We start from the raw sequence: 14,796 nt of genomic DNA, 5'->3' as shown, positions 1-14,796 counted from the left end.
GCCGCCCCTCTCGCTGCGGAAGAGACCGGGGAGGAGCCGGCGCCGCGCGGCCGCTACCGCCCTCCGCCGGCGCCGAAGAGCAGCGCGGAGCCGGGTGCCGCGGCTGGGATTTGAGCGCAGCGGGCGGCCCGGGCAGAGCGCGGGAAGCCGACTCCCGCCGTGCGGCGCCCCCGGCGCGGGTAACGAACGAGCGGGGCGGTCCGAGCTGCGGAGCGCCCCCAAGCGGCAGGTGTGTGGCGGGCACTGGCAGTGCGCTGAGGGGGATAAACGGAAAAGATAAAGGCGACGCGGACAGAGCGGTGAGCATAGCTGGAGAGGCGAGAGATAAGAGCTAGTTCTGATGTGAAAGTTTATAAAAGAGCGCGTTTTGTGTGGGAACAAAAACAAATTCAGATCTTCCCAGGAGATGGGGCTGTGTGGATCTGTGTGCTCGCTGCATTCCCCTGCTGGACTGGTACATGAAGAGATGCTCTCTTGTTCCTTGAGGACGGATCCCACGTGCTTAACACCTCTGGAAGAAAAACAGTGATATTTTCACAGCTGCAGTAGTCTAAATACTGAGGTAAAGCTGATAGGGAAAAACTTTCATCAGATCCAATAATACACTCATAAAGCCGCTTCTTTTTCATGCATCGGTGAGCAAAGCAGAAGGAAGAACGGCAGATTGTTTGTTTTACGTGTGACATTTGATTTAAGGAAAAGGTAGCTCTTGTTCACACTGTTGTTCCTATACAGCATCTTCAGATAGGTGTTTCTGGCAGTTCCCATGTAATTCCAGTGATTTGTGCCAGTTCCAGTGCTTTGATAGGTCATGAATCATGAATTAGTGTAGATGGAGCACTTTCTTCATTATTAGCAGTCTCATGTATCAAAACTGCCAAGAAAATGTCAACAGTGTTCACACAAGGGGCAAGAAGAGGGCAATTTTGGCATGCTTTTATTATGGCTTTAGTCTTGATTTTTGTTCCTTAATGTTCACATCCCAGCACTTTGGTGTCAGCACTTAAGCTGGCTTGCAGTAACTGCCCAGCAGCTCCAGGTGCAAAGCAGCTGTGAGACCAGCTCTTGTGCCCTCACTGTGGGCAGAGCTGATGTCCTTTTGCAAGCAAATGCATGCATCACCGCAGAGGGGTCAGCGAACAGCCTACGTGTAGAAAAGGCGGTGCACTACCAGCTGCTCGTTATCACCGCCTGTCGTTCAGGACTGGACAAGTAGTACTGAGTTAAATGAAGTTACCCGTGCGTAAAGAAAGTCAACAAGAAAACACGTTTTGGGTCCGGAATTTGTATTCTCAAGCTGCAGTGTTTTAGGGCTAGAAAGTGAAGTACTAGTTGTTTGTTGTTGATGTTTTTGTTTTGTTTTTAAACTGGGAATGACTATTAAGAAAGAACTGCAATTGTGTGTGCTTTAGTGAAGGTTTCTCAGTGCGCTCCATAGTCTGTAAGGATTTCCTTTTTCAAGTGCTCGATGACTGTTTCCATTTACAAGAAAATGTTAAGGACACTGTACACTAAGGGTGGTTCATTCTCTGAATCATTTATTATAGACATAGTGGTTTCAGACAGAATGGCTGCATTAAATTTGGTGTCCTCTGGAGTCTTCTCACAGACAGATGATTGGGACACTACTGGGAACGTTGGGGAAAATGTGACAAATATTTGCTTTCTGGAGGTTAACCTAGTGCTGAAAACCTTTTTATTTTACTCCCAGTAAAACTAATGATAATTATCTACTTTGCATATGTCCACACTTTAAATATACTACACACTATGCATGATTGAAAAGACACTTCTAATCTACAAATTTTTTTCCCCTTAGGGCATGCAGATTTGTCCCTAGCATTTCTGTGAGGAATGACACAAGATCATTACCTTGCTGAGACTGAGCAATCCAATTTCAAAGCATGGAAAAGGGGTAATCAGGAAACACAGACTCTAGGTTAATAAAGAGGCTCTGATGAAAAAGACATCAGTCCATCGTTACTTTTCTCTTTTCTGTGCATAAGGAGAAATAACCTCCTCCTTGTTAATGTTACTGGATTAGATCAGTGCAAAATGTACCAGTGCAAAATTCTTCAGGGATACAAAGCGGAACGTTAGGAATTAAAGTGCCAAATTCTGGCTTGGCAGTGCAGCAGGTTTACCTGCACTTACTCCTAGAATAGCTACTACTCTCTGTAACTTCCGTAAACTTTCAAAGCGGCAGGTACATAGCTTTTTCTTTTTGTTTGTTTGTTTTTAAACACTGTTGTATCAAGGTAAGAAGTCTTTTAACTTGTAACTTGTGCTTGTGATTGTCTCTCAGCTGCAAGGGAAATTAAGGGAACCAGAACAGTATCTGAATTTGTCTTGAAACAATTGCTCATAGAGAAAAACTTGACACGTTGTTATGAAGCACTTGAGGCACTGTTACGCCCTTTGCTTTTTCCTTTCCCTTTGCTGTGCAACTTTAAGATTCCCCCCTTCATTAAAGAGCTGGCAGAAGGTAAGTTCAGATGGCATCTTACAGACTGGTTGACGCACCTCTTGAGATGCCTCTCAAGTCCATGAGACATACCAGAACAGGAGCACACTGACAGCTGGGATAGTCTTGAGAACAAAATACTTTATTCATCAATAAAACTATAGTTTACAGTAGTATTTACTAAATAAATTATGTAATTTCTCTCTTACAAGAAATAAACTAAAATCAAAAATACTTCGAAGACAATATATATACACAACATAAGGCCTTGTTATAAATAACATTTTTTCTTTTCACCGACAGTGAAAATGTCTTTAAAGGCTTATTTTCATATCCCATGTGCAGAGGCTTACCTTAACCCTCCCATCAATTCCAATTTCCACTTCTGTGGATCTAAGCGATTAGAACTGAAGGGTGAAAATATGCAAAAATTAATTTTATTCACCACTGTGCTTATTTTTAATAGGTAAAGCAGATAATATATTTTGTTTGCATAATTACAAGATGCATGCAAATGAAATCACTAGAGAGCCAATAAGAAAATATTACTTTCAAGTCCAAAAAAATTGATTGGCAAGATAGTAGAAAGCAGCTCAAACACACAGGTCTTCACAGTTCAGCAAGCAAGAGCAGATGATAGTAGAGTGTGGAATGTTTCATGTCACTTTCGCCAAGTCTACCCATCCTTTCTATAATTCAAAGATCCTAACAATTCTTAGAACAAGTTCAACTGATTATTACTCCGTCTACAAGGCTCAGCAAATCAGGAGTGCAGAAAGTGCTCTTCGTTAACCATGGTCACTTCTCTATCGCAGTTTTCATTCTTGTGTTTTTTATTACTGTAAAAACAAACAAAAAAAGAAGCTAAGTTAGAAGTTGTGTTTATTTGCTTTCTTATAGAATTATAAATTGGTTACATATTTATTCCTCTGAAGAAGCTGAAGCACAGTTCAAGAGTGATCCTCTAACCAAAATCACCAGGTACTTCTCTGTACAAGAACCAACCCCTACAGTCTTGCAGATGTTGCATGGCACTTACATTACCAAAATCCAGCCACTTGTTTATGCAAAATGCTGAACACTCTGGGCATCACAGAAGACAATCCAAACTGAGAGCACTCAGCAACTCCTAACTTTCTTTCACTTGACAGAAGTACCTGAGGCTGATTAGAAGCGTCAGGGGGGAAAAGTGCAGTTTTTGCATGTCTTCTGTAAAAGTCCTGCTAGCTTCCACAGGATATCCTCTGTTGAAAAACATAGCTATCCAAAACTCTTCAGACACAGCTGATGTTCTCTATCATTCCATTTCACAAAAAACATGACAATATTTGCGAGTTCATTTTCTACAATACCTTCCAAAGAAGCAGCTGTTAAATAATATAAAGTCGATTACTCCTTACTATCTCTACTGAGTCACAGATGAAGAGAAGCTGCTCTCTGCTGAACAACTTATTACTAGCATTTACACAATAGTGTATTTTGCTGAACAAAATCTTGCAGCGAATCAAACGTATCTCAGCTAATGTATTAAATGTGGAAAAGGACACAAAAGCAAACCAAAGACAGCTGGACTGACCCCACTTAGAACCTGATAAAAGTATAAAGAAGATGCAAGTCTGCATTTATTAATCAGATTTTTTTGAAGTCCCTTCCAAACTGTATTTTTTCAGTACAAGCATCTAACTAACCTTCAAGTATTTCAGTAACAATCTAATCTTGGCTGTGTACAGCAACAATGAAGCTCAGAAGGCATTCTAAAAGCTTATCTTACAAAAACGAAAACCCAAAGATAGTTAAGATTTCTAGCATTAGACTTTGAACCTTAAAGAAGGGTTTTTAAGTGCTGCAAACTTTAAGCTGTGTTGTGAGCCACTGTTATGGACAGGGCATTCACAGTCAATTCACTGCTGGTGAGCGAAGTACTAGGTTCTCAGAGACTATTCTCTGTTTGGACAGCACTTCTTTCCACTCTCAGCAATAATGCCAATGCTCACTTTTTGCTATTCCAGCAGTACACAATTATAACATATGCATTTTTATTACTTTAAACTCTTATCCTTCCAAAGCATTTCAGAAGGATGAAGGATTGAAAAAATACCTGCAAAATTTGAATTACAGAATTGGGAAAGATAGCCCTGATAGAAACATAAAGCAGCTGCGTATGAGTCACAGAAACGCTGTGCATACAGCAGGATTTAAACATCCTTCTGTGTGTCAGGTACAATCCACTTCTGCGTGCATTACTGTGGAAAAGTCTACAATGGAATGCACATGACATGAGCATCTCTGTCACCACTGCACAATGTGTGGCGTTATTTTGATGTAAAAAGCAGCATTTTCTGATGAAGACTGCATTTGACCATAGCAATTAGTTTCATATGATAATTAATGGCAAATGATAATTAATGGCAAATGACCCCATCAGATGCCTTCCTGCAATAGCTATCTGAGATCTCTCATGCTGGTTCTATAGTGTACTTTCAGTATTGGGAATCTTTTTGTACTTCAATTGTCTTCCCATGGATTTGGTTTTGAGTAAATTGATTTCTCCATATAGTGCATTAAAATCCTTAGGGCATGAGAACCTGTAGTTTAGCAATAATAGAAGCTGTCATTTTAGCACCTGGCTTACGCAGGTAATGTACTAATTGCAATTAGAAATGACATGCTTTTAATCTACTCTAACACTTCATTCCATTATCTGATTTTCATGGAAGTATTGCTGTTGCTTTTTATGTAACATTGCTTCTGCAAAAACTCTTCTACTGAATGATATTCAAGAGCTTGGTTTTTGTTTCACCTTGCATCAGCCTTTCGGTTTTATGAGAGACATAGGCTTATTTTTCCCCTGATGGACAAGATAATGGATAATTGAATACAGACATCAAATAGGTAAGAGAGGAGAGGAAGATTGAGTTGTTCCTCACTGTGTGGAACACCTAAATCTTCCCTCTTTCAGCCTTATGTAAACCCTGCTTTGAGGAAAGGGTGCTTAACTGATTCCAGTATGTGCACAGAACACATAAGGATTTTTCTGCTCTCAGGGGAAATTCACTCAAAATGTCTGTAAGTAAGGAGGCCTAAATTCTTTTCTCACAGTACTGAAGTTAATATTCAATCTGCTGTCTTTTTCTACCAGTATCTTCAATGGAAATAGCAAAGCTCCAGAAACAGCAATGTGTCAAAATATGAGGTGTACATCGTAGTGTGAGTGTACATTTAATTGCTTGTTCTTACATGTATCCTGCCTGGGAAATGCTTTAACTTCAGTCCTGGTTATTATTGCTTCACAACAGCACTCTGAAGAAATCTACAATACGATTAGAATTGAATCAAATGCTGTGGAAGACAGAGAAGCAAGAAGTTCTTGAATGAAAAAGAAACACCTTGTCAAGGAGTTATGGTAGCACGTACAACCCTGTATAATAACTGTAAATCACAGCCTGAACCACTGATTGAGCACCTGGGGAGAGCACCTGGGGAAAGCACCCGGTCAGCCCCGGGAGCACAGAGGAAGGCAATTCAGCTGTGTGACCAGAAGGGGTGGAGCCTGGCTGCTACAGTCATTGCTTCTTGACCACTACATCCCTGATAAAAAGTCCCTCCTCATCTTTACTCTGAGTATTGGAAGGCCACAATGAGGTCTCCCCAAGCCTTCTCTTCTTTAAGGTAAATGCGCCCAAGTCCCTTAGCTTTTCTTCACAGGAGAGGTGTTCCTGCCCTCTGATTGTTCTTGTGGCCATCCTCTGGACCCGCTGCAACAGCTCCAAGTCTTATGCTGGGAGCCCCAGAACTGAACACAGAACTGCAGGTATTTATTTGATTTGAGGTAAGAATTCTTTTTTCTCTGTAAGGAAAGTTCACACTGGGAGAGCGCAAAGACTGCTTATCCAAAAATAGCTGAAGGAGTGAAAATATTTCTAAGAGACAGTAATTGTGAAAATGAGGGATTAGATAGTAAACTGGCAGTTGGAAGGGGTTGAATACAAACTGTGAGTGTTCAAAAGGAGAACCAGGCACAGTACTAACTATAGGAGTGAAAACAGAGGAAAAGAAGCACAGTGAAGAGTAAGAAGAGGGAGACGTGTTTGCCAAATTTCCAAATAGGGACAGGCAAGCACTCATCAGTCTATTTAGCTATGCATCTACAGCCACAATACACACAAAACAGATCTCCAGCTAGGATTTACAACTTCAGAATCCTATAGTAAAATTGGTATTTAGTCATAAGCCACAGTATGGGTAATTCTGAATTAACATTATTATCTGTGCAATTCATCTGACAAATCATAGCTGTACTAACTGGACTTCAAATATGCAGAGCTTGCTCATCACAACAGTTACTCCTTTTTTCCACTCTAAATCCTTTTCAATCCTTTGCAGCCCTCTTTTCAGTGGTAGTGGCTCCTAAGTCATACACAAGTAACAGCGGGTAATGTTACATTTCCACGTAACTATTCCTTTACTACCAAGGAAACTTCTGTCATAGTTAACACAGGAGTTCTCCTTCAAACGAAATAGTTCAGTAATGAAATCCTATAGGCAGGATATATACTTGTTTAAGATCTGCATTTACCACCAGTTGATTTAAGCTGTAGAGCATCGTAATGGAGCAAACTTATGTCTGTCACTCTACTATTTACGTGCATATTCTTATCCCACTGTATGCATAACGGGTATCAAACTACTTACAGTGAAACAATTATCACACACAATCACAGGGGTTGGAAGGGACCTCAAGACATCAGTTATCCTATTTCTTAAGCCTTACTACTCTGACTTCACTGACACTGTAGTTTGTCACCTGAGAGAACAGAGGAGTAGTTTTTAATTTCATGTTGCTCTTTCATGGACAGAAAGCTTAACATTGCGGACAGACACAACAGGGTGACTTAAGGTGTTTTTTTTTTTTCTTTTTAATTACCTAACTGAAAGTACTGCTTTTCTCAATTTTAGATACCTTAAAAACTGCACTAAGGTCTTTATGGTTGGCTGATCTACACAATGAAACTTCTGCAGTGTTGGGTCTGTATTTCATACTAACAGAAGTCTTTCTTTTCAGAAAGAAGTGATGTCTGTTAGGCAGCTTCAGGAGGTTAGACTGTATGTGATTTACTTGTCCATTTCCTGCAACATTTCAGGATTTCTGAGTCTTTACAGACTTTTCAAGTCAACATCGTATCATCAACAGGCCTGTTTAACACAAGTCCTACAGGAATAAGCTGATTTAATGGGCTACACGAAGCCACAGTTAACTAAGTCAATTCTATTTCCAACTGGCTGCTTGTACTTGCTACTGTGTTGATTCAGTTGAGGCAGAACAGACAAAACCTACCCTAAGCAGTGGGTACTATATTTACCTAAATGTTGCTGGCTTAGTTAAAAAAAAAAACAAAAACAAACAACTCAGTTTTTCTTTATACAGAGAATAGCACAGCAATCAGACAATATATTCTATGTACAACATACAACATATTCTGTATTTCACTGTATTTCTTATGGAAAAAAAAAAAACAAACTAACAGTGAACACTTAATAATGAATGCAGGGAACCTCTACTAAAAGGAAAACAGCCATGCTTGAGTGAAATGCTTGTTAGTAACCTAATTAATGATTGCTTTTTCACTTCCTCTGTATATAATTCTTGCCACAAATGTCATTTCTTCATGAGTAAAAGATCTCTAGCATAATGTCAGAATTGTTTATGTTTGAGGAAAATAAATCCTCAGGTAAAAAGAAGCAAGCAGCACACTGCTTCCTGTATTCATACTGAGTTTTTCTAATGGGCTTGCAAATGCACAAAACCTCGCTCAAATGCAACTAGCAGTGGGTGTCCAGTGCCTTTACGTTTGTGGAATATGAGCAATTCCCATAGTTTTGTCTGTTAATTTTTCTTATAAGAACTGATGTAATGCTGATACATGGATGGTTTAATTGCTGCAAAGTGGTGCTTACACAGAGCCAAGGATGTTCAGCTCCTCACTCTGTCCAGACAGTAACTGGCTGTGAGTGCAGAAGGAACAGCAGGACAGGACTGCTGACCCAAAGTGACTAAAAGGATAAGCTGTACCACATGGTGTCATGCTCAGCTATAAAAGCTGGGGAGAAGAGGAAGAAAGGAGATGTTTGGATTCATGGTGTTTGATTTCCCAATAAACTGTTACATGTGACGAGCCCTGCTTTCCTGGAAGTGCTCAAAGATTTGCCTGTTGATGGAAGTAGTGCATGAATTCCTTATTTTGCTTTGATTTCACATGCTGCTTTTGATTTATCTATTAAAGTGTCTTTAACTCAGTCCACGAGTTTTCACACTTTAACTGTTCTGATTCTCTTCGCCACCCCATTGAGGGGGGTGATTATGCAACTCTGTGAGTGCATTCCAGCCACCACACTGAAGAACCCTTCGTATCAGAAAAGTAAGCAATTCATATACTTTGTTATTGATTTATATACTTTATATTGTGCTTGCTTTTCTTCAAAATCACTGACGAAAATACAAAGCTTGTCTCCCTGGAAAAATTTACTTTCTCAATTGTGGAATATTAGATATGAAGACAAAAGATGTTTTGTTTCCTCCTGTAAGCACGAGAAGCAAGTAATAAGCCACTCCCATTCCTCCTACCATTACAGAAAACCTGAAAGAAATTTTAGTGTAACTTGTTATTAACACAACAGAAATAGACAGAAGATTACTGAATGATTTGTTTTGCAAAGATACTTAAGCATATGTCTAACTTAAAAATACCTCAAAGAACCTCTGGTTCTTTAAGTTCAGTATTTATTCAAGTCCCCTGCTAAGCCTCAATCAGAGAAATAACAGGAAAAAAAGAAGCAGACTGACAACTTACCAAATAGACATCCAAAACAGAAGCATTATCGTTTTCCGTTTCCAGTGTGCTCTGTTCTGATGTCAAATAGATGGCACTATCTTCTAGAGTGAATGTTGAACTTGAAGGCAACTCTTTACTGGAAAGAGAAAGGAGACTACAGTCAACAAAAAAAACATACAAGTTGCAGAGAGCTCAGTCACAGCTGAAATCTTAAAATAAATTTCTCCCTAACAACTAAGCTTCAAATACTTGAAAAGTAGAAAAATAAACAAGTGTAAGTGTATAGGTAGTTAACTGGGGGCGCACATTTTACTAACGTGTGCAAACCATGTTATTTCTACCTTTGTTGTAATTAGAATGTTATCAAGAAGTAATACTGTTCTCGAACTCTGCTGGAACAATGAATCTATGCCACTGTATTAGTGGGGTAACTTCATTAATTTCTACATCACAATGGTATAAATCCTAGGAACGTTTTTTTTTTTTAATTTAAAACAGAGGAAAAAAGAGACTCAGTAATATAGCACAGTAGTATTGGACTTTCTCACATAGATAAGACATCACTTTCAGCCAACAGTTCAGATGGGATAGTGAGAGAAGAAAAATAGTGCATTGTAATTAGTACAGCTCTGCAAGCAAGGAATGTTGGCAGAAGAGGTGTGCTGAATTATTTCAGTCAGGCATATGATTTATGTTTGCTGCTGTGGAGAAAGAATGCAAAAACACAAACACCTCCACACAAGAATCCTGTTCTGTAAATACTTGGAACCACAGAGCTGAAACTGTCCATGGTGCTTTATCGAATTTAAGCACCTTAATCTCCCACCCTTACCAGCTGTCAGAAATGAAGGGACTTCAGTTTTGTAGAACCGTATTTCAAATGTTCTTACCTATGTACACAAGAAGTGAACAGCTAACAATTCTGCATTATAACCGGCTGTTAAAACATGGCCACAGCCATCAGCCTGTAAATGGGGAAAGGAGGATTAATTTTCCCCTCCCTTTGCAGTATTTCATGGTTTAGGTATGTTCCAGGTTGGACATCAAATCAGAAAGGGTGCAACTAGAATCCATAGCAGAAAGCAAATAAAAATGCTCAACAAAATAATGAATCATCAGTCATCCTCATGTCATATTAGTATTAAGTGCACAATACCACATTCACCACAATACACTGCTCCTTTTACTATATAGTATATCCCTTCAACTGTAAGACTAACTCATTTGTCCCAATGGTGATGCAGCTCCCATTGGCTTAGCAGCAGTTTCCTAACACCCTCTATTTGTATTCTATTATGGAACATTTCAGTCATATCAGTTTTCTGCCAACACTACATTTTACTAAAAGGAAAGGGAAGGACAGGAAGGAAAGAAAGGAGCTACTGCCAAACACTGACTATGTTTTTATCATCTCCCACAAAACAAGCTCTGGCATTAAATACACTATTTTTGGTGAAAGAAAAAAAATCGCTTTTGCTTGCTTGCATAATTTTGACAAACAGGGATGCTCAGTTCAGGCCTCAGAATGTGCCAAGGCCCATATAAGAAAATCATGTGCCAAAGGACGAACATGAAGTGAGCAGCTACTGTATTTATCAAAATGTGCAAAGTCAATGGTCAACCCTTCTGGAAAACAGTGCTCTGCACTACTATGAGCAGGTCAGGCAGTCTGCAGCATATACTTGGCTTTTATACCTGTATTATGTTAAGTATAAAAGAAAAAAAACCTTGAAATAGTTATTTGCTATGTACTAAGCCACATCACTACTGTGATTTAACTTCTCTCACTCAGAAAACTTCTGGCACCTGCACTCAGATGAAGTGAGATTTTCCACAATTCATACCAGTGCGCTTTATTTTAGAGCCTTCTTGGATCAGAAGGCCAAGACCTAGAGCTACTGTTCTTTTCTGGTTAATTCACCAGTTTACTCCTGTATCTACTTTCCTTTCTGTCTTTCCCACTTCCCCATCAGAATGCACTAGCTTGTTGTGGGTTTTTTTTGCTGCTAATTTGCTAGTTTGTTAAGTTATCATCTACTTTGCTTCACAGTCTGCTTTGCATTGCAAGCAACAGCAAAATGAGTTCAACGCTGGGATGGGATTGTTAAACCACCTCTCTATGGCATATAATAAAGACTGCCATCTGCCCTTCAGAGCATGCCTCTTTTTATGGTATGCAAGGAGACATGCAGACCTGCCTGCTGCAGGAATCCACTACACAGAGAGGAAGCAAATGAAGGCTAACACACAAACAATACGGAAAGAGAAGTCAAAGCTCCCATTAATGTTACAGCTTGGTTATTCATTAGTGAATTTCCTAAAAAAGCGAGAACATATAGAAACAGATAATACTGTACAGAAATGAAAGGGAGAAAAGGGATAGAAGAAAGTACAGAGTAAACTTGCACAGAAAACCAGCATGGAATAAAGGCCCCTGCACAAAAACAGGCTTTAAAGAAGAGGCAAAATAATACAGAGATGCTGCTCCATATTTTAATTACAATCAAATCCCCACAACTTATCTGCAGGTAACAATCTTCTTGCTACTGTGCCTTTCACACTGAATAGTGAGAAATCAACTCTAATACTCATGTATGAAGAACCGCTTTCTAAAAGAAGTACAGAAGAACTGCTGAATGACAGAGCTTTCTTTCACAAATCCTAAATTCAATAAACAGAGACTGGACGGATTCCAAAAATTCTCTAAGAAAATTTAATTCTCTAAGAAAACTTAAAATGAACATATGCAGTCCATTCTGGGAAGTTAATCAGTAAAGTGCATAAAGCAGAAAGTGGAAATTTAACGTCACTGCTATCCTAGTCTGCATCTGGAGCCCATGCTGGAGGAAAGCAATGACTTCTGCCAAAAGCTGAACTCTGCCACAGTTACAGTATACTGCTTATGTGCAATAATGTAATAACACCTTTTTAGTTATATCTTTTTAGTTAGAAATGATTTCCATGGCAGAAAACCATGCTTGTTCATTGAACCTGCCTTGTAACAACAGCATGAAAAAATGCATCCCCAAGATAAATATAACAAGATTTCCAATTCACCTATGAAAAGTGAGGAAAAATAAGTTTTGCTTTGTTTTGTTTTTTTAAGTCTGTTTTAATGTCCTCCTGTTCTCAGAAACAATAATTATTTTGACCTTAGGACTAAACAAGGGGAAAAGCTGTTCTTAGGACCTTCTAAAACAGAATACTTTAACACACTGAATAGGAATAATAAAAAAGCTCAAGTCTGCGTCTTCTTCTTTGGTAGAGAATAAAATAAACCCTGCATTTTTCAGAGTCCTTCTGATTTGTTCTCCTGAACATCAGAGGCAAAAATTAGCTCAAAAAGTTGAAGTTAATTAGGGTTTGCTTCTTGGAAGTATGGAAAATGGGGTTTGGGATGCAAAATCTTCAGTAAGATTATTACATAATTTCTATACAAAATTTTAAGAAAATTATCAGCTTACTGCATCATAACCTTTAAAATGTGTTTATAGGGGTTAATCAGAAAAATGTCACATAGATCAATGGGCAGTAGAACTACTGCTAGAAGATACTGCTCAAACAGCGATGAGTGTGGAAAATCTACCATGGATACAACAGATATTTATGGGTCTGTTCAACATGGGGCTCATGTTGACAATGTAGACATCATTTCTAAAACCCAATCTTGCACTCCCTAAATTTCACACATGCCTGAAGAAGTGGGACAAACATAAAAACTCTTGCAAGTCATCTTCTAATAACGTTGTTCACAGGTATCAAAGCTATAGACTTGAAAAAAAGTAAATAGGACTGATCTAAATGCTGCTTTTGTCTTCCAAGTAATGGAGTCTGACAGTGAGAGTCTGTGCCACCAAACTCATGCTAATGGCAAACCATGATGTGTGAACAGAGTCATGAAAGTCATTCTATGACTATGATTACATGAAGGTGAACAAACGCATACTCTGCTGCAATTGCCAATTAAACTCATAATGCTTGTTATTTTTGCAGCTGACATGTATATGCAGTTGAAGAGACCACAGGTGTAAGCAATCAGCATTCAGAAGCTCAGTCTAGATTGTGCATTCTTGAGTAATGGCAGCTTGGGGAGGGATTTACATGAATTCTGCTCAGACAGTCCTCAGAGTCCTCCTTTCAGAAAGAATTAGTTGTGAAATGAGAATTGCAAGGATGAGTATGGACCTACAGAGACAAATTCATGCAAGAGAACACTTGCTCTTTTTTTCTGTGAAGGAAAGCATTCATGCTTGAGGCATCTGAGAGCACAGGGTATCAACAGCTGAATGGGATTATGCCCAATTAATTCAGTAAGGGCAGATAGAAGCATGCCTACTTTATTATATAATGCAGAGATCTTCCTAGAAAAACTCAAAGCAATGCAACAGGCTTCTTTTAAGAGGTACTGAAAAGAACAACAACAACAAAACTCCCTCTCTTCTAATTGCAAAGTCAAATGCAGTCACTTCGCTCATCTAGCCTAAAGGACAAGGGGCCTCCTTAAATAAGGAAACACAAATGTGAGAACTCAGCATTTAAAGTGATGTTGATGAAGTCTATAGTACCTTTGCGTACTGACTTACTATGTGGTAGGCAGTAAGTCCCAAGGGAAGACATCGGAAGTTTCACTGTGCTCAGATATGTAGTACTGTTTTTATACTTAAAACAGCAAGAATTAAAAAAAAGAAAATCAGCACAAAGGTGTGCTAGTGATGTTCTAGTGAGACGTGTTTTGCTAATACCTATTACCTGAAAATTGCTAATCCCAATCATTTGATGGTTCGGTCAGCTAATGTCACAAGTACCAACAGAATCGCAGATCTACACAGGCCTGCTGCAAACAGAACTTCCACTTTTCAGGAGGATTTAACTTTTCTGAATTGGAGGAACCACCTTGTGAATGCTTTTACCAAAAGAAGGGTCCTTCAGTGGGACTGCGTGGGCATGTGTAAGCTTATGATTGACACTAGAGGAATTAAGGAAAACACAGGTGACACCTCTTGTTATTCACCAGAACTTTTTAAAGACACAAACTGCTCTTTTGAGCAAAAAATAAACAGGTATGATGCAAATACTATATGTATTGCTCTCTGATAATTATTAAATAAGACTAATACCTTGTAGATATTTGCAGCTGAAGTAGAATAACATCTTTCTAAAGATGCTTTAAAGGACTAACTTCTTAAACAGGAAATATGCTCATTTATGAAATCACGTAGGCTCGTTCTCCACTAAAATGGTGCACTTTCTGCATGTGTACATATAAGATTGGAGTACAGAACAGATGAAATCAAAGAGTTACTCAAGGCAATTACAAAGCACCATACTGTATCACTTGCTCAAAATAGACGGATGAACTTGTGTTCACAAGGCTAGTTCTTTACTTTTGTCTGGTTCTAGTTCCATTGTAACACGCACCGACTTTTGCTTTTTAAGTCAGCACTGATCCCCTCCAGGGAAAGACACTTTACAAAATACTAGCTTTACAAAAGGCTGTCTTAC

At 39.0% G+C, this 14,796-nt stretch overlaps 1 protein-coding gene across 2 annotated transcripts in view; it reads right to left on the bottom strand.

Moving 5' to 3' along the window:
- Positions 1-2,585: 2,585 nt before the first annotated feature.
- The window catches only part of PIP5K1B (phosphatidylinositol-4-phosphate 5-kinase type 1 beta), a 99,641-nt gene continuing 87,430 nt past the window's right edge, over positions 2,586-14,796 (bottom strand). For both annotated transcript variants that reach the window (XM_042877477.1, XM_042877478.1), the window contains exons 14-15: positions 9,313-9,430; positions 2,586-3,303 (exon numbers count right to left, since the gene is read on the bottom strand). In XM_042877477.1, coding sequence (XP_042733411.1) covers positions 3,301-3,303; positions 9,313-9,430 — 121 coding nt within the window. In that variant the 3' untranslated portion in view covers positions 2,586-3,300. The remainder of the gene's footprint in view (positions 3,304-9,312; positions 9,431-14,796) is intronic.

Source organism: Lagopus leucura, unplaced genomic scaffold (genome assembly GCF_019238085.1).
Source record: "Lagopus leucura isolate 7727_CA_CO unplaced genomic scaffold, USGS_WTPT01 Super-Scaffold_100018, whole genome shotgun sequence".
In the NCBI taxonomy this organism is placed as follows: Eukaryota; Metazoa; Chordata; class Aves; order Galliformes; family Phasianidae; genus Lagopus; species Lagopus leucura.
The sequence above is the reverse complement of the archived record's forward strand: the minus strand, read 5'-3'. Positions and strand labels throughout refer to the sequence as shown.